Genomic DNA, 20,780 nt, shown 5'->3' with positions numbered 1-20,780 from the left:
AGTAAGTTAAGCTGTTAGCTCAGTGTATATGGTGCTCCCTTAGATATCACCGAGTGGATTGAATTGTTAGCTCAGTGTATTGTTGCTCCCTTGGATATCACATCTCGCAGGGGATCCGGGGCGAGAGTGTGTATGGCACTCCCTCATTTTCTTTCCCAGAAAATTAGTGGTGCGTTGCACAAGGCATTATTGGTTTTGACGGTTGATGACTGCATCCCACTTACACAAAAAGAAGAGGCACAAGAATGATATACAGCAATCCCTGTGTAACGTTTCTCCGGCGGGAGGTAGTTTGTGCTCTTGTTTTCACAGTTACTGTTCAGGAATTTAATGCCCCTTTAGCCTCTCTAGCGCTTAAGAGCCGGGGGCAGGATCCAGGTGGTCTCTTGCCACTGCATCACGACCACCATTCTGTCTGTACCCCTCTGCAGGTTCCAGTGACTTTTAGAGTGCGCTCTCTGGGGGGGTTGCAGCTTCTTGGACCGCACAACAGCGTCATTCAATGGCGCAGTTGTACAGCGTGGCAGCGTCTATTTCTGCTGCATGTTGTTTTCTTTGTCGCACGGCCGTTCCAGAGCATTCCCGCCCTTAGAGACAGCTTTAGTAGCTCCCCAATGTCTCGCTGTGTCCCCCAGTGGTAGGACAGAGAAAAGAGGATTTTTACTCACAGTAAAATCAATTTCTCTTACTACACTGGGGTAAACTGCGCACCCTCCCCTTGCTCTGAAAGTAGTGCTGTCCTTGGTGTTACTTTCTGAATTGTTTTTCCTTTCTTCCTGGCTTGGTTATACAAAACAAGTCTTAGCTACAGAGGAGGGGCATAGTGGGGGAGGAGTCAGGGGAACAAACAAGTTTTATAAGTGCCTTAACTCCAGTCCCACCTACTATAACCCAATGTATTGCAGTGTCCCCCAGTGTAGTAAGAGAAATTGATTTTACGGTGAGTAAAAGTCCTCTTTTTTAAACTTCAACATGTGTTGGTAAATATTTCAATTTAGATAATGATTATCTCTTGAAAACATGCATTGTAAATTTTGAAGACTAACGAGTTTCGTGTCATAAACACTAAACCAATAAACTTGTCAGGCGCCGTCTCCGCCCCCCACATAGGGGGCGGAGACGGTCATCTTGTGGTGTTCGCTCTCGTCCCGTTGCCTATCAACGGGACGTTAGTTATTGACTAGAGCAGTGGTTTCCAAACTTTCTCAGTTCGAGGCACCATTGGGGTCTCAATAATTTTTTAAAGGCACCCCAAAGTCCAAGTATTTACAGTGTAGTCCCGGTTTTTAAGTAGTTGTCAAAATAACGTAATAAGTATTTAGGTCAGGACAGAAATACTTATTAAGTTGTTTGCAGAAATAATACACATAAATCCAAGGAAAATTGTTAAAAAAACAATTATATTTATTTCAAAAGAACAATTTACAGCACTCATTAACAGCAATACGATCAAAGAAAATAAAAACAATGGTTATTAAAGAATGTTATAAAAATACCAAACATTATTATTTAATAGAATGTGTGTGCCTGTTGTGCACTGCATAACTTTTCAAACCTTGGAATCAGCTTGGACACTGCCACCCTCATTTCCTGTTCCACATTAATTTTTGAACAGTACTTGCTTTTTATTACAGCAACAGCCGAAAACCCAGCTTCACACATATCTGTTGTTGCAAATGGAACGAGCATCCGCTGTGCTTTAGTACTTAGCATCGGATATTCATCTTTAATGGATATCCAAAACTCTTCAAGTCCCATGCGGATAAATTTTAGTTTTAAAGACTTGTCACAGGAGAGCTCAATGAGTTTTTCTTCTTCTATAGAAGTAAATTCAGATGGGGCCTTAGTACTAAACGGGTCTTGAATCCATACAAATGTCTCCATATTCTCTGGGAAATATTTCTCAAACCAGTCGCTGAGCTTTGTTAGGTGCTGCTCAAAAACTGATTTAAGTTCATGTGTCAAGTAAACATCGTTGGATGTAACAAACTGATGCAACAGGGGGAAACAGTCATTGTAACGATCTTCATTTAATTTTCTTTTCCATAAAAGCAGTTTTTTCCTAAAAGCCGATACCTTGTCAGAAAGTTTAAGAATGTGTGTGTTGCTTCCCTGTAGTGAGAGATTTAATGCATTCAGTTTGTCAAAGAGATCACACAGGTATGCTAATTTGGACAAAAAGTCAGTATCCAAGTAATTATTGGCACACTCATGAACTTCTTCTTCCAGATAGGAGTAAAGTTCCTGCCGTAATTCAAAGATATGGGCAAGTACATTGCCACGGGAGAGCCATCGCGAGCTACAGTAATACAACAAAGACGTGTGCTCAGAGCCCATAGCCTCACACATTTTTTTTAAAAACCTTGCCTTCTGTGGCCGTGTTTTAATAAAGTTCACCACTTTCAACACGCTTTCCATGACTGCGTTCAGTGGAGGACTCAGTTGCTCTGATGCAAGGGCTTCCCTGTGGATAATGCAGTGGGTCCACAGTGCATCAGGAGCTTTGCTTCTTATGAGTGCCTGCAATCTTCCATAACAGCCTGACATAGAGCGACCACCATCAGTACAGACACCAACGCATTCTGTCCAGTCTAAGTTGTTTTCACTCATAAAAGTGTCAATGATCTGAAACATGTCTTGTGCCTTTGCACCTGCGGTGATACTTTTACAAAAGAGAAGGTCTTCCACAATATTGTCACCATCAACAAAGCGTGTGTAGCAAATCAAATGAGCATCCTTGTTACTGTCTGTTGCCTCATCTAGTTGTAGCGCGAATTCCTTCCCTTTCATTTTTTCAATTAACTGGACATTTAGATCTTCAGCCATATGTTGTATTCTGTGACTCATGGTATTGTTGGATAAAGGTACCTTTGAAAGCAGCTTTCCCGCTGATTCCCCAACCATAATGGTGACCATATCCACTGCAGCCGGTAAAATCAGATCTTCTGCGATGGTGTGAGGCTTTATACACCTCGCAACTCTATACGCCACCTTGTAAGCTGCTAGCACAGCATTTGTTGATATTGATGCTTGTTTAAAAAATGCACCTTTTTGGTCTTTTAATTCTTTTAACTTTCTGGCGAAGTAATCACGTGGTTTATTAGCCACGTCAGGGTGATTGGTATCTAAATGGCGTCTTAGTTTGCTTGGAATCATGCTTTCTGCCGACAATATTTTCATGCATAACACACACTTTGGACGCACTTCCTGGTTGACATCGACGGAGGTAAATCCGAAGTCTAGGTAAGTATCGTTGTATCTGCGATGTTTCCTTTTCTTCACGACTTTGCCACTGGTGTGTGGTTCGTAATCCTTTTCTTCACTAGCACGCTTCTTTCCAATGTTCAAAAATGTTTCCATTTTTTGTGCAAGAAAATGATTCTGTCCTGAAGCAATCACAAAAAATAATGATTATTATTGCAAGTCAAATCCTGTGTAGCTCCTATAGGAGAAGTAAAATTGCACTTCTAAGAAGCAACACCACACAAATAGCAGGAACAGTGCAGAGCGACACCCCAGAATAGTGTCGCCACAGTATTGCTGTATATGTACAAAGTATATCCCCTACTGATGGCTCTCCTCCGTCTGCAACAGTTACTGGTCAACTAAATTAACGAGCGCCTGGCGATATTTACATTAACCAGCGCCTATGGTTACCTACATTAACCGGCGCCTATCGATACCTACATTAACCAGCGCTTATCTGGCTCAATACATGAAGACAGTGGCCTTATGTGTTACAATGCATCTCATTTCCAAGCACCTCACTTAGAGTGACAAGTTGTTCATAAAGCCCATAAAAAGATATAGGAGTGTTCAGGGAATGAGAATTATTTTATTTTTTTATTCAATGATATATTTAAAAAGCTATAAAACATGTCATAAAAAACATGCACATACAGTCATGTCGTGATGTACATCCATTAGTATAAGATAAAGGTAGTAATAGTTATTGGTAAAGGAAGAAAAATTACATGTACAAAGAGGCTGTTTAAATAAGTGAGTATGTACGAGAGTATGAATAACACACTGTGCCCCTTCACAAAATCACACTGAGCCCCTTCATAACAACACTGTGCCCCTTCATAAGAACACTGTGCCCCTTCATAACAACACTGTGCCCCTTCATAACAACACTGTGCCCCTTCATAACAACACTGTGCCCCTTCACAATATCACACTGAGCCCCTTCATAATACTCTTAAAGGCTTCAAGCGTGCCCTTAAGACTCATTACTTAATTCAAGTCTATCAGTCCTCCTCCTAACTTCCTTGTCCTGGCTTTCTCCCCCAGTTAGTACCACCCTATATGTGTCTCCCCCTTCCCTTTAGGATGTAAGCTCTCATGAACAGGGCCCTCTTTCCTTGTGTGCTCCTTCTACTGTTCCTTCACCCTCTGTACCTCTTGGTCTGCTTCCCTAGCCCTGTTTTCCCTGTCTTCTTAAGCTTTGGCCTTCTTCTCGCTGATTTCTACCATCCCTTTCACTATCTGTACCACATATAATCTGATTTGCTTTACCCTGTCACCTGTGTTTGTATACATTTTTGTATCATGTTGTGTCTTGGTTCTGTTTTCTGTATATGTAATGTACGGTGCTGCGGACCCTTTGTGTGGCGCCTTATAAGTCAAAGATAATAATAATAATAATAATAATTCTAACACTGTGCCGCTTCACAATATCACACTGTGCCGCTTCACAATATCACACTGAGCCCCTTCACATTATCACACTGAGCCCCTTCACATTATCACACTGAGCCCCTTCACATTATCACACTGAGCACCTTCACATTATCACACTGAGCCCCTTCACATTATCACACTGAGCCCCTTCACATTATCACACTGAGCCCCTTCACATTATCACACTGAGCCCCTTCACATTATCACACTGTGCCGCTTCACATTATCACACCGAGCCCCTTCACATTATCACACCGAGCCCCTTCACATTATCACACCGAGCCCCTTCACATTATCACATGTGCCCTTTATAATTTCACCATTACATGAGCCCCTTTATACATTCACCATGTGCCCCTTCATCCTTTTATACATTCACCATCTGCCACTACAAAAAAGTATCAGTTTTCCTTGTTTTGCACTGCCTGTTTTATCCTCCGTTCATTTTCTTACCTTTTACTTGCCCTTCTTTCTTCTGTTCTGTTTTCTTCTGTCTTCTACTGTCCTGTTTTCTTCTGTTCTGTGTTCTTGCTCCTCGCTTCAACACTTTTCATTAAAAATGTAAGGCGTGATGACGTCACGGCCGACATGCAGTGCAAAGGAGCAGGGAGGAGTTTGCCGAGTTTTCTTTATTTTGGCTGGCCGGTGTACAAGCGGGGGGTGTCAGGCAGAGGGGAGCACTTGGCGTCCCCCGCCTTGCCTACCTCCGGCGCATAGTTTGGGAACCGCTGGACTAGAGAATGCACACGATATTCTATTCCATCTGCTCCTGCACCACAGGATATCTCCACCTGGAAGGGGGAAGGATGTCCAACTGATGACAATGGATTCTGGCACAGCAATCAAGAGAAACCAGTGGCAATGATGACCCTTTTCCTTGCATTGGCTGAGATAACACATGGTCTCACCCGTACATCTAAAACTGCCATGACCAACTTGGTCCATGCCTACTGGTATGCCCTGGGATTCTTTACCATTGCCTACAGGTGTTGTGAAAATTGCTTGGCCTGTTTGCAGGGTAATGCTGATGGGCCGGTTGCAACAGAGTCCTTACATCTCCCAGCTACAGAGAGTGCAGATTGATTTTATCTAGCTCTCGAAGTAAAAATGTTACATGATATGACAGTCATGGAGCACTTTGCTCAATCAGAGATACATTATAAACACACAAAGTAGCTTCAATACAGGCAGACCTACCCCTTGTTTATCGCCTCCTTGTGCCCGGAGACTGCATAATGATAATGGGGTTTTTGTATTTACTTTAAATCCTTTTCTCTGAGTCCATAGGGAAACACTTGATACAATAGGGTAGGGAGAGCAGTGCTGGAGCTTGGGCACTTTTAAATTTGCCTGCAAAAATTCAAGCTCTTCCCCTTCTATACACCAGAAGTCTGGGAGAAACTTCAATACAGAACAAAAGGGAGAGAAAATTTCTCCAACAAATAACTGGAACAAGAACAAAAAGAGTAAAGGGTGGGCATATCGTGTCCCCTATTGACCTCATGCTGAAATGTCCGTGTACTATGGTGATCACAGCCAGTCCAGTAGCATTGGTAACCTTCAAGGGTATCCACGGAAGCAATGTTACTGGTGAAAACAGCAAAATCAGACAGAAGTTCCATGGTACAGACATGGCGTCTACAAGCAATGCCTGTGAATCTCCTGCCCAAGAGCAGTCTTGCTTCACCGTGTGGCTGATCCTGGATGCTAGCATCCCAAGGATTCTAAATCTGCAGCCCAGCTAGGGTGAACACCTTCATGGTGGCTGGACCGTTCTGCTCATTGCAAAAACTTGCAGGATCCTTTCATGGCCAGGGCTCTTGATGCCTCCCTGAAGAATGAGGTATGGCACCACTCTGGCATAGTCTGATTACATCTTATTGAACCTTCCCCACCAGAACAGCCTGCTCTGACTAGGGCACTGAAACACTAGACAATGGTGTCCATAAACCAAAGAGAAAGGGTGCCCCAAAATGAGGTAGTCACCCCTTAGACGTCGTATGAGTGACTGGAAACAGACTGGGCAGATTATGTGAAATTCATTCCTTAAGCTCGATCTGGAACTCTCTTAACTGCAGTCGTGCCAAGGGCATCACCACAAAGGTAGAGAACATCTGTGCATAGGACTTTCATACAGCAGTCTGATCTAATGGAATCCTCATGAGATTGGAACATACAAGTTCACATCCCTGATGTTCCCAGAGACTATGGACTCACTTTGCGTCCTGTTGAAGACAAGTCCTTAAGGACTCGATAATGATCTTATCCACTCGAAGACGGATTTTCAGGGAAAACAGGTTTAGAATGGGACCAAAGGACCTGTTTGGATTCTGAATCAAGAAAAAATTAGAGGAACAAAGTCCAGTCCTTATGCTCATCTGAGACTGCGACCCCGATTCCCAAATAAAAAGCTGATGGCCACCACCACAGGAGAAACAGAGTGAGTACCCTGCCGCCAAGCTATGTCAGCATGCTAGGCAACTGGACGCCTGGCTGTCCAGGCCTGTCTATCACCAATACCCTCCACGACGAGTGGAAGTTTTTCTCTGTAGGTCTGACTTCTCACCCTCACTGAGGAATAAAAAGCTTGAAGCCTAGTGGCCCTAGGTTTTAAAGCAAGAACAAGGAGAAAGGAACTTGCTCCCCGTGTCCAGGGAAATAATCCTGTCCAGTTCAGGACCGAACAAAAACCCTTCCAGAGAATGGCAAAGACTCCTTTATGGACCCCACGATCATCTCTCAAGCCCATGCCAGATGGCATGCATGCAAAGACTAGAGTACAGACCTTCTGCCAATAACTACAACCTCTTCTCCTCTGGAAAATAGACCCAAGTCAAATCTAAGAAGGGTCTAAAGGAGGCTCCTTCTGTTGCGTAAACTAACTTAAGAGGGGACCCTATATGTCCATGCTATCCCTTAAGGTAGCAATGCTGAATGGAGGTGGTCTTAAGAAGGCAACTTCTCCTGACAAAAAAAAAACACAACAAAAAAAACTGCCACCTGTTGGAGACCTGAACCACACCTAGCCTATTAGGTGTTCTTACTGATGGAAAGAGTGGAAGGAAACCGTCTGTTACCGTTATCTTCTAAATCGTGCATAGATGAGAAAATTATTGAATACTTAGTGCCTGCTAGACTGATTGCACAATGTAGTTTTACTTCCTGCTACCTGTTGGGAGTCTTCATCAGGGCACAAGGAAACCTCAGGGTAAGGTAAGCCTTAAACCTTCTAACCATATAGCAGCAAGAGCTAGACTCTTTCAGGAATTTGTATCTGTGATGAGAGGGGATTACCCAGAACTGGCCAATGAGGAGTAAACCACTGGGAATATCCTCTCATCAGATTTACTTCTGCTGTTGAAATTCTTACATTTCACTATGTGGCCTATGTAATAAAACGCCTGGACACCAACAGTGGTCACTCAAAACCTGGAACGCAGGACTGGAAGTATGGGAAGTTCTGAACCTGATCTGGGACAGACAATCCACTAAGGCAGGGGTCGGCAACCTTTTTCAATCAGTGCGCCGGCAAAAATCTCTTCAAGCCCAGGTGTGCCAGTTGTGTGTGTATAATATATATATATGTCGAAGTGAAACGGTGGTAAGCCATACTGCCAATTCTTCTACTGCTTTGATTGTAAAACTATAAAATTTCATCCACTTACATTTTCCATACCGCCACTAAATTTCCACTTCGACGTGTTTATTTTATAACGCTAATATCATAATATTAAAAGTAATGGGACCAACAAATAAATGTTCATGTTATGCCATACAATAGTGCCCCCAGTTCATATTATGCCACAGTAATAGTCCCAATTAATTTTATGCCACACATAAGTGACCCCAATCCTTATGACCCACATAAGTGACCCCAATCCTTATTATGCCCCACATAAGTGACCCCAATCCTTATTATGCCACACATAAGTGACCCCAATTCAAAGCATGCCACATAGCTGTGCCCCCAATTCAAAGCATACTGCACAATTGCGCCCCCAAATCATAATGTGCCTCATACTTACCTTTGTAGTCAGCGCTTCCACGAACGTCTTCATCACTAAAATGTGTGAGCTGCTTGGCTGAAGCAGCTGAAGATGGGTGAAACGGAGCTGCTGCTCTCACAGGCAGGACCCTCTCTCCTGAGCACCTACCCTCTGTTTTCATGTCACCATTTATTTTGTCTGCCCTGTACATCCCTGTATTGTGTATGTCCTGCTTAACCTACTGTCCGCTCTGCAGAACCCTGTCTTGCCACTGATCAATGACTATCACTATGGTAAGTCAGGGATCTAGGAATAAGGACTCACCCTGAACTTTGATGTATAAGAAACACCAGAGAGTGTGTGAGAAGAGACTGGTCAGACCTCTTGGCTGATGGCTCACAATTACATTACAATTAAATAATGCTTCTGTAGCTGCGCACTTATACCTCACCATAAGCTATAATTGTTATTCCACCTTATTAATAGTTTCCCACACCTTTTATACTGTAAGCTCATGTGGGCAGAGCCATCTTTATCTTCTGTTTCATGTCATTGTATGTTGTTTATTTGTATCACAATCCCTTCAATCTATAGCACTATAGTAGGAGGAGAGCAGGGGTCTAATACAGGCTGTTGGCTCCTGACTCCCCCACTGGGCAGCTTATATTCCTCATTAGTTGGTACTGACAGAGGAGGGTGTAGAACAAGAGATAAATGTAGTGACTGAACAAGGCGAAAATAGGAGATTTAGTGCTTATCACTCACCTGTGCTGATATCTGTAGGGATTTCCTCCTCCTTACACTGCTGATCACCCCTCACATACGTCTCTTCTTCTTCTTCCTTTATATCTTCTACTTTAATAACAGTCAGCTCTTCACCCTAAATAACCCACAAAGCAATAAAAGTTTAATAATGTCAGATTTAATGAGTTGAGATGAACCCTTTTATGCAGTTTTGTTATGTGTCAGTGATATGCAACTTCATTTTGTAATGACTTTGTTTATCCTAGTGAAATGGGCTTTCCTATGGTGCAATATATATCTATCTATATACAAAACTTTAGAAGGCTTTATCATACCTATTACGTTTTAACTGATAAATATAAGCATTCAGTAATTTTGCATGCACCCATCTATACATCCATAGCCGGCATAACTAATGAGTTAACTTCCTACTAAGTTGAGCTTAGAGTGAGTGGAGATTGTATCCTTTATTTTCATTTTTTGAAATTCCTCCCTAGTTATTGTTATTTGCATGTGCACCAAATATACACAGTTGTTTGAGTTATAAAATGAATGAATTCATCACATGTAAGTGTCACCTGTCGTGGATGACAATCTCATAGATTTTATTATATTTACAGGATTTACACATAACTAGTCCCCCTAATATAGATTTGGATAGACTACTTTTTACTAAATGGTTTCTTAGACTGGATGTAGATTTCTACATACGAAATTTGGTACAAGTGATGTTATGTAGAGTTAATAACAACCAATGTCAGCGGATGATTCTCTCCATTCCCTTGGGAATTGTATTGAGTAATAAATGGAATATCATCTATGCCTGTTTAAGACTTCTACTTAGTAAGTGCATGAACAAAGGGCGCAGAGTGTGTACCGCACATTCTAAGTGTTCTGAGGAATACAACACGGAGATTCTCATAAGCAAATACTATTGGAGTTTGACACAGTGATCATATACTACACTATGATTTTTTCTATTTTTTAGATGTCATGCGAGAGTAAACACTGAAGATAAAAAGACAAACAAGAATTTGGATCAAGTTGGAAACGGAAAGACTTTCATATCCAACCTAATGAACTGTAAAGAATTGACTTTCTAATTTCATACAAATTCCTGAATAATAAATGAATAATTGTTTGTATCCATCACAAGCTCCAAGACCTTCTTCCAACTGTGTTGTATTCTATATTAAGAGTGTGAACGCTTTTTCTCTCACACCTGCTTATGTAGGTTTTCCACATTCAGTGGTAATTTTTAGAGGAGGCCGGTTTCCTGGCCTTGATCATGGGCTGATTGATCTACTCAGATAGCCACTTCGTTCAAAAAACCATGGCCTCAACAGCCATGCCGTTAAAGCCAAGAGAGCCAAGTCTTCATGGCAAATTGGGCACCCACTTCTCTTACAGGCAGCCTCCATGGTGGTTCTGCTGCCATGCTTAGAATGTCGGCATACCATGATCTTCTCTGCCCGTCTGGTGCTACCAGAAGAACTGGGGCATCCTCTCTCCTTCTTTAGTACCAGAGGACACATGTGGACTGGTTAGTACTTCAATAGGACCATTATGGCATCCACTAGGATCCTTTGGATCCATGTTTCTTTGCACAGCACAGAGCTACATTGTGATTTAGCCAAGAGGGCATTATATAAAACTACAGAGGACCTCTCCTCTTCACGATCAGGTTGACAAGCTCCGGATGGAGGGACCATTCCTCAGGATGAATAGCATGCTGGCTCAAGAAGTCGTCTCCCTATTATCCACCCATGGGATAAACACAAAAGAGATCACTGGGAAATAATAATCCATCCAACTAAATATCTTGGAGGTTTCCTTCACCGATAGAGGACGCCTGGTCACCCTCTGGTGGTTTTATATGCAACAGACGTGGTGATGTCCGACTAAATTTGGATGGCATCAGTGGTCACTATTCTCCAGTCCCAGATGGAGAAAGGACGGCCCTTGATGAGATTTTATCTCTACAGCCACCACAGAAAAGACTGGAGAAAGTCTGAAAATTGGTCTTGCCAAATGAGGGTTGGACGTTGACCACCTTGCTAGAATCTTATTCTGTAAAGTCCGAGACTGGAAGTGAGCCAATTGCACTGCAAGATACCATTCTCCCATAGCTTAATGTAATGGAGGATTGAGACCTGTCAGAGATGACGGAGCTTTCTGCTAAACAATTATGTATCGCACTGGGTAAACCCAATATCCCATTGATATATCATGTTATAGATAATTCCATAAATTCTGATATATAATCTCTGAAATACACGATATCAAGAGGAAGGTGCCCTCACATGTAACAATTTGTAGCTTTCAACTGTTTCTGAATCTTCTCCTCCGGGAAAAAAATTCTTTGACAACTGGTGTTAAAGAGAAGACCCAGAAAAATAACACTGGATCTTTTGATAAACTATCACCTGTGCTTTTTGAGCACAAATGGGTCAGGAGAAGAAGGGCCTTTATCAAAAATGATAGCATCAGCAATGAGGGTATGATATGACTGTAGCCCCTTTTGACATTAAAAGAGCCGCTATGTCTACCATAACCTTTGTCAATACACTTGGTGCTATGGCCAGACCAAAGAGCAGAAGCTCTGAACTGGTAATGGGATTTCTCAACCGCAAACCTGAGAAGGCTGTGATGTCCTTCCCAAATTGGGATATGGAGATATTCATCTTTTATGTCCATGGAGGCGAGAAAGTGGTCTCGCTCCATGGCATTGATGACCAATCGAACAGACTCCATCCATCCTCAATTTCTCCACCCAAATGTGCAAGTTTCTGTACTTCAGGTTTAAGATCGTCGGGAAAGACAAGTCCAGTTTCTGTATGAGAAATTAATAACCCAATCCTTCCTGCTCTTTCAAGACTGGGACAATCACTCCTGATGACAATAGGGACTCTGTCTCTTGGGAGGGGTATGGAGAAATACCGCTCGGTGGAGGCCTTAAGAAAGGAATCCTCCGACCCACGAGTCAGAAAATGAACTGATCCACTGGTCCTGAAAAAGAAAAAGAGGGGCCCCCACCATGGATCTTCTAGGTGGGGAGAGATCTCGTCATGCAGACATTTTTCAGTAGGCATGGAACCAAGACACCTGTCCGGCGAAGCATGCTTACCCCTTTGGAAACCCCTACATAGGGAAAAGGACTAAACCATAGCAGAAGTTGCTCTTGTTTTCCCTTAGAAACCAAAACGGACGTAATCTCTGGCCTTTTGGCTTTGAAGCATTAACCGGGAGAAAAAGAGCTCTTTCCGTCTGTGGCCAAAGAGATGATCTTGTCCAATTCAGGACCAAAATAAACAGTCCCTTAAAAGGTAATGCTTCCAGAGTAATTTTTAACTCCATAACTGTATCCCAAGACCTAAGCCAGAGAGTTTGTCTGGCTACTAACGCGAAGGCAGAGCTTCAGGAGAGACTTTGACCACCGGCAATGATTGCATCTCCTAAATACTCGGATGCTTTCTCTATATGGTCTGCTAAGGGCAAGGAAATCTGATGTGGACATCCCTGATTGTATGTCCTGATCTGCTCAGCCCACTTATCTACCATTTTGATTACCTAAGTGTCTGCAAGGAAGGATCTCAGCAACGTAACTGCAACAAAGATGGATTTCAAAATCCCTTCACATTTCATGTCCGTGTTGTCTTTTAAAGAAGCGGCATTTAGAAAAGGAATAGTCATGGATTTTTCAAGACGGGTAATGGGGACACCCAGTCTCCCAATTTACCGAACTTACTTCAAAGAGATAGGTGAACCAGAATCTGCACCGAACCTGAAATCTCATATCAGACTTCTTCCAAGCCTCACCCAAAAATCTGTTAAACTGTGGGGAGAAAGTGAAACGGTTTCTTTTTTTAAATAAGGAAACTTCCAGAACCTCCGCATCCTGAACACCAGTTCCTCAAACCCTTGTATGCTGGAGGAAACATCCCATCAGGTCCTCATAGTCTGTGTTCCCTGGAATCTCTCATTCTACCTGAGAGGAGAGTTCAGATTTGGAATCTCCTAGGAAATTAAATTGGTGTGTCCATGACACTTACGAGACTCATTGGCTGACAACCTCTCCAGTGAGGAATACACACGTGCCAAACTCTGCATAGACTTTTCAAGGTTTTGAAACCAGGGAGGATCCTGGACTGGGGCCCACTGAGGCAAGGGTTCCTGAGAAGGGGAAGAGGTGTTCATCGCTGGAGGTCCTACAGTTTTTTACAATTTTGGAGAGATGTGTTCACTTACCTCCACAAGACGTCTTCTCAGCTCCAAAACATTAGCCCAGGCCACATCCACCCCTGACATGTATGAACCTTAGTACTCAAGTCCCACAAGTCGCACATCGGGCATCTGATTCAGAATGTCCATGGGGCAATTTTGCTTGCCACATGTGAAGAATATAACAGATTTGCTCCCAGCAGCCTTGGAACATACCTTTCTATGACATGATAAATTGAGAGCAGAGAGAGACAACAGCAGAATCTAGAAGAGAGTGAACTAGAACCGATTTGGAGCTGAACCCCATACCCCTCAACTCTGACAGTAGTCTAGCTAATTTAACAAATGGTCCAATGTTAAACAATTCCCAAGTTCAGAGTTGGTGGCAAGGTATAAGCACATGAGATAGATATTTGCCCCACAGAAGTGATCGTCAGACTCATATCTGGTGGGATTTTCTCAGCAAAAGTCTGTCAAAGAGGAAGCGTTACACTGACAAAAAGCACTTCCCCCCTTTTGGCCCATACAAGACATGGTGCTGTCCAAAAGACAGTTCCCATTCCCATGTCTGTCCCAGGTGGCCCCAACTGACCTCTTTACCCAGCCAATGGAGGTTCTGCTTTTCCTTTCCAATGCTGGACCTGGCTGCCAGGGTGGACCACAGCCAGCCTGACATTTGAAGTGACAGGGGCTACCTTGCAGCTCCCTAGACCAGCCACTGTCTGGCGTAGGTCTCATGCATAAAAGAAAAAGACAGGTTTAAATATTTTACACTCCACCCAAAGCCCGAGCTTGATGGACAGACGACACGACCACCTTGCCTTTAAAAGTAGTTCCCTGCAGGTGCTCTGTTTTGATTAGCCTCAGTGCAGACCCACCCCATCAGCCTGCTGCTAGCTGTGGAAAGAGATGCTTTTAAACCACTTCAACATAGGTAAGTTAAATCAGATTTTTATTTTGTCACACATAAGTCCACCACCTGTAACTCTTTAACCTTGGTGCACTACTGTATAAATGTATAACTCTGTTTGCATCCTTGCTCAGCAGATTGCCAGAGAAATACCTATCTCCTCTCTTAGGAGCCTATAGCAAACACCTCCCTTTGTCACAACAGATAATATAGTTCAGTGTCCTTTTGCATACGGTGAGACCCTCAGTTATTTTACCTGACACTCCTGTGGGATACTGCGAATTTCCTCTTTACAGTCCTGAGAATAAAGAAGACGGGGACACATCTCTGGGGTATCTCTGTTACTGGATCCATCTGTAGGAAACACACAGAGATTGAACACACTGTTTATATGTGATTGTCAGATGATGTGTATATAGGTGACTATCATAACTGCTCTCTCCTTTAAAATAAATGAAAACCTCCTCTTACCCAGTGATGTGAGGGGCTGGTGATTCTCCATCATCACGTCCTTGTACAGATCCTTCTGTCCTTCTAAATACTCCCACTCCTCCATGGAGAAATAGACAGTGATATCCTCACACCTTATAGGAACCTGACACACACAATGATACAGTCATCACCCAGACACATCCCCTATTGTTACTGTATAATGTCCCATTCCCAGCAGTCACCTCTCTAGTCAGCAGCTGAATGATCTTGTTGGTGAGTTCTAGTATCTTCTGGTCATTGTTTCTCTCATGTATCAGTGAGTGAGGTGGAGGCTCCGTGATGGGGCTCTGGGTCCTGCTCAATCCTCCTGACACACGGAGATGGCTACTGGGTGTGACACACTCACCAGATTTCTTCTTCACTATGATATAATCCTGGGTATTAAAGAGAGAAAAACTCAGCATAAAGAGTGGACACCCTTCATTGGTTTACAGACCCTCCAATTTATGGCCAATATACAGGATGTAACCACACAAGAATTAATACTCTCAGAAAGCCAGATATTAATGTTGGAGAACAACAAACACAACCTTTTGTTCAAATACCAGAGAATAGACTGAGCGAGTTTAAAAAGAGAAAAGCCTGACATCATGGGCAAGTGTCTGAACTCATGCTCAAATGCCACAGGGAGCATCTAAGTAGGAGCTTCAATACAAGAAGTGACTATAGGAAAGGTGCTATCAGATGAGTGCACTCGTGAAAGAAGACAGTTGTTAGGCACACAGCGACAGGTTCGTTATAATACCTACGTCTTACTGGTGCCCTCTTTGTTTGGTTTGAGAGGGTGTAATAAATTACATATTTTGACCAGAAGAGTGCAACGCTGAAATTTAGACCCAAGAGTTTTCTTTGGAACGAAGCACTTCTAATCTACTACATAAATTGCCCTGGGAGATTTTGTTGTGGAATATCCACAGGTAATGTTTTGGAGGTTGGTTGCAAAAAGTAAAACTATGATAACGAAACCCAGCGTTGTTGCACTGAGATAATATCAGTCCTACCGACAACTGAGAAAGAATCTACCTCTAAAAAGGGTTAAGAAAGATCCGGGTGCTGTAGCACAAGTGCAGTAACAAAGTCCTTTTTAAGATGAAGAAAGCAGAGGTGGCCTCTGATGGTCACTGGTTGGAGTTAGCTCCATTCTTCCTGAGAATGGTAATGAGAGTAATACAGAAGAGTTATGAATGAATTGGTGATAATATTTGTCAAAGACAAAAAATCTCTGAATGGTTCTTAGAGCTAAAGGCTGAGGCTAATTAAGAAAAAGAACCCTTTTCAGGATCCATCTGATGTTGCAGACTAACAGCAATTTGTTGTAATTTAGCATCAATGTGCTGTGATACAATCTCCACAGCAGAGACTATGGGAGTTCATGTCCTTCTGTAGCTTTGGAATCCATCACAATCTCTATTACATTAAACTGCACATAATGAGGTCCTTTATCATTCTGTACAATCTCACAAATACAAAGTTACATTACTAGTCTCTTCTCATCACAGAAACTCCCTGTTTCATTTTACCTTCCATGTCCCCCAGTTCTCCTCTCACCACTAATCATCACAAGTCCTCACTGTATTCCACTGTTACTGGGCCCTGGTCTAGTTACTTCCTCTGCTGCTCACAGATGTAGTGATGTCACCGTGATATCCCAGAATCCCTCACTTCTCTAGTCAGGTTCATGTTTTATCAATAGAGATAATAGTGATATAATAGTGACATTCCCGCAATCCCTCACCTCTCCAGTCAGCAGGTAGATGATTTCTAGGGTGATGTTTAAAATACTCTCAGTCATGCTATGTTTGTTCGTGTCGATCCTCCTTGTGACAGACAGGTAGATGGATTAGAGATAAATAAAAAATTAGGTAAGGACATTGAAATAGAAATAAGAGGCTCACTTATATGCAGTTATATTCAGTTATACCAGTCATTATACGGACGCGTTATGCGGTTTTAATGTTATGTATGAGTCTGCGCTGAATGTTCTGTACAACGTATATAATGGACTGATATGAACAGGATTTTCTTTCATGTCATACAACAGATATTACAGCATTACCACCTGTACTGTAATAATAACACAGCACCAGAGTCTGCTCCACCTGTATAATAATAACACGGCACAAGAGTCTGCTCCACCTGTATAATAATAACACGGCACCAGTCTGCTCCACCTGTATAATAATAACACGGCACCAGAGTCTGCTCCACCTGTATAATAACACAGCACCATAGTCTGCTCCACCTGTATAATAATAACACGACACCAGAGTCTGCTCCACCTGTATAATAATAACACGGCACCAGAGTCTGCTCCACCTGTATAATAATAACACGACACCAGAGTCTGCTCCACCTGTATAATAATAACACGACACCAGAGTCTGCTCCACCTGTATAATAATAACACGGCACCAGAGTCTGCTCCACCTGTATAATAATAATAACACGGCACCAGTCTGCTCCACCTGTATAATAATAACACGGCACCAGTCTGCTCCACCTGTATAATAATAACACGGCACCAGAGTCTGCTCCACCTGTATAATAATAACACGGCACCAGTCTGCTCCACCTGTATAATAATAACACGGCACCAGAGTCTGCTCCACCTGTATAATAATAACACGGCACCAGAGTCTGCTCCACCTGTATAATAATAACACAGCACCAGAGTCTGCTCCACCTGTATAATAATAACACGGCACCAGAGTCTGCTCCACCTGTATAATAATAACACGGCACCAGAGTCTGCTCCACCTGTATAATAATAACACGGCACCAGAGTCTGCTCCACCTGTATAATAATAACACGGTACCAGAGTCTGCTCCACCTGTATAATAATAACACGGCACCAGAGTCTGCTCCACTAGTATAATAATAACAGGGCACCAGAGTCTGCTCCACCTGTATAATAATAATAACACGGCACCAGAGTCTGCTCCACCTGTATAATAATAACATGGCACCAGAGTCTGCTCCACCTGTATAATAATAACACGGCACCAGTGTCTGCTCCACCTGTATAATAATAACACGGCACCAGAGTCTGCTCCACCTGTACTGTAATAATAAATATCATTACCTGCTGCCAGACACATAAACGCGAGGTCTCCGCTTTATCTCACTCACTTCTCACCCGGAAGTACTTCCGGTCTGTGCCTTGTCCCTGTCGTGTTATGAGCTCCAGAGGCTTCGACAAAATGGCCGCCGCTGTGTGTAACCGGAGACAGAGAGGCCTCGTAGTCTGATGAAGTCAGCTGTTCAAAGGGGGCGTGTCTATGCTAGCCAGTGGGCGTGGTTTCACGGATTGGTTTGTTTTATTCTTAAAATATGTTTTCTAATATAATATAATATATAATATAATATATAGCCTCACAGATGTGGTGCAGGGAGTACTGACATCATATTATACTGCACAGCTTTATACTGACATTACCAGCATATTTCTACAGCCCAAATACCTTATACTAATAATATATATTACCTATACTGTTATATCCCACATTACTGTAATACTTATACAGCCCAGATACCTTATACTAATAATATATATTACCTATACTGTTATATCCCACATTACTGTAATACTTATACAGCCTAGATACCTTATACTAATAATATATATTACCTATACTGTTATATCCCACATTACTGTAATACTTATACAGCCCAAATACCTTATACTAATAATATGTATTACCTATATTGTTATATCCTACATTACTGTAATTCTTATACAGCCCAGATACCTTATACTAATAATATATATTACCTATACTGTTATATCCTACATTACTGTAATACTTACTTATACAGTTCAGATACCTTATACTAATAATATATATTACCTATACTGTTATATCCCACATTACTGTAATGCTTATGCAGCCCAGATACCTTATACTAATAATATATATTATCTATACTGTTATATCCCACATTACTGTAATAATTATACAGCCCAGATACCTTATACTAATAATATATATTACCTATACTGTTATATCCCACATTACTGTAATACTTATACAGCCCAAATACCTTATACTAATAATATGTATTACCTATATTGTTATATCCTACATTACTGTAATTCTTATACAGCCCAGATACCTTATACTAATAATATATATTACCTATACTGTTATCATCATCATCATCATCATCATCATCATTTATTTATATAGCGCCAACATATTCCGTAGCGCTTTACAATTGGGGACAAACGTAATAAACTAATAAACAAACTGGGTAAAACAGACAAAGAGGTGAGAAGGCCCTGCTCGCAAGCTTACAATCTATGGGACAATGGGAGATTGACACATGAGGTTAAGTATACATTTTGCATCTTGGCCCAGCCAGACTGCAAAGGTAGGGTGACTCATAAGCTAAATGATCCTGTCACACAACAATGTTGGTCCGGGGGTAGTTGTCTTGTGTGAAATTGTGTAACAGGCTAAAGGTAGTGAGGTTAAGATGGTGGTTGAGGAATATTATAAGCTTGTCTGAATAGGTAGGTTTTCAGAGAACGCTTGAAAGTTTGTAGAACAGAGGAGAGTCTTATTGTGCGAGGGAGAGAGTTCCATAGAGTGGGTGCAGCCCGAAAAAAGTCCTGTAACCGGGAATGGGAGGATGTAATGAGGGTGGATGAGAGACGCAGATCTTTTGCAGAACGGAGTTGCCGAGTTGGGAGATATTTTGAGACAAGAGAGGAGATGTATGTTGGTGCAGCTTTGTTGATGGCCTGTTATATCCTACATTACTGTAATACTTACTTATACAGTTCAGATACCTTATACTAATAATATATATTACCTATACTGTTATATCCCACATTACTGTAATGCTTATGCAGCCCATATACCTTATACTAATAATATATATTACCTATACTGTTATATCCCACATTACTGTAATGCTTATACAGCATATATACCTTATACTAATAATTTATATTACCTATACTGTTATATCCTACATTACTGTAATACTTACTTATACAGTTCAGATACCTTATACTAATAATATATATTACCTATACTGTTATATCCCACATTACTGTAATGCTTATACAGCCCAGATACCTTATACTACTAATATATATTACCTATACTGTTATATCCCACATTACTGTAATACTTATACAGTCCAGATACCTTATACTAATAATATATATTACCTATACTGTTATATCCCACATTACTGTAATACTTATACAGCCCAGATACCTTATACTAATAATATATAATATCTATACAGTTCTATCCTGGATTACCGCCATGCTTATACAGCCAGGCTACTCCTCTGTAACACAGTGTAGACTTTCGCTCTCATGGACAACCCCCTTTGAGAATATGGGGCACAGATTTCAGCTTCAGACAGGGGCGGATCTAGGGCTAGATTTACTAAGCTGCGGGTTTGAAAAAGTGGGGATGTTGCCTATGGCAACCAATCAGATTCTAGCTGTCATTTTGTAGACGGTACTAAATAAATGAAAGCTAGAATCTGATTGGTTGCTATAGGCAACATCCCCACTTTTTCAAACCCGCAGCTTAGTAAATCTTGCCCCTAGACTTTTCTTTTAGGGGGGGCGGTTTATAGATTAATCCTGTATCCTCTCCCTCTCCAGTCGAAACTCTTCCCCCACTCCGGTCCAGACTACTCCCCCTTTCTAGACCCTACTGCTAAAAGCCCTGTGCCCTGCAACACTATTTGTTTAATAAATTAATGTATTTTAGGATTC

General features: G+C 41.8%; 3 protein-coding genes across 8 annotated transcripts in view; 2 read left to right on the top strand and 1 right to left on the bottom strand.

Moving 5' to 3' along the window:
* The window catches only part of LOC142159778 (uncharacterized), a 627,000-nt gene that overhangs the window by 144,634 nt on the left and 461,586 nt on the right, over nt 1-20,780 (top strand). The gene's annotated exons all lie outside the window — the stretch shown is intronic.
* Nucleotides 1-20,780, top strand: part of LOC142159899 (uncharacterized) — a 335,145-nt gene that overhangs the window by 126,829 nt on the left and 187,536 nt on the right. The window lies entirely within an intron of this gene.
* LOC142159793 (protein FAM200A-like) lies at nt 1,445-18,212 on the bottom strand. 2 transcript variants are annotated; one of them, XM_075214530.1, is made up of 7 exons: nt 18,120-18,212; nt 16,772-16,853; nt 15,219-15,410; nt 15,016-15,139; nt 14,801-14,898; nt 9,435-9,549; nt 1,445-3,386 (listed from the first exon to the last, which is right to left on the bottom strand). In XM_075214530.1, exons 2-7 carry the CDS (start codon nt 16,826-16,828, stop codon nt 1,510-1,512), a joined length of 2,463 nt encoding a protein of 820 aa, XP_075070631.1. In that variant the 5' UTR covers nt 16,829-16,853; nt 18,120-18,212; the 3' UTR covers nt 1,445-1,509. The 2 variants fall into 2 exon arrangements, with proteins under 2 accessions (XP_075070631.1, XP_075070632.1); XM_075214531.1 differs by lacking the exons at nt 14,801-14,898; nt 15,016-15,139; nt 15,219-15,410; nt 16,772-16,853; nt 18,120-18,212 and adding an exon at nt 14,227-14,476.

Source organism: Mixophyes fleayi, chromosome 6, assembly GCF_038048845.1.
Source record: "Mixophyes fleayi isolate aMixFle1 chromosome 6, aMixFle1.hap1, whole genome shotgun sequence".
Lineage (NCBI taxonomy): Eukaryota > Metazoa > Chordata > Amphibia > Anura > Limnodynastidae > Mixophyes > Mixophyes fleayi.
The sequence above is the reverse complement of the archived record's forward strand: the minus strand, read 5'-3'. Positions and strand labels throughout refer to the sequence as shown.

Excerpts from the sequence above, each read along its gene's own strand:
- LOC142159793 (XM_075214530.1), bottom strand. The coding sequence starts at position 16,828 with ATGACTGAGAGTATTTTAAACATCACCCTAGAAATCATCTACCTGCTG. Across the intron at positions 15,411-16,771 it reads TCTACCTGCTGACTGGAGAG|GATTATATCATAGTGAAGAA; the intron begins GTGAGGGATTGC and ends TTTAATACCCAG. Across the intron at positions 14,899-15,015 it reads CCAGCCCCTCACATCACTGG|ATGGATCCAGTAACAGAGAT; the intron begins GTAAGAGGAGGT and ends TGTTTCCTACAG.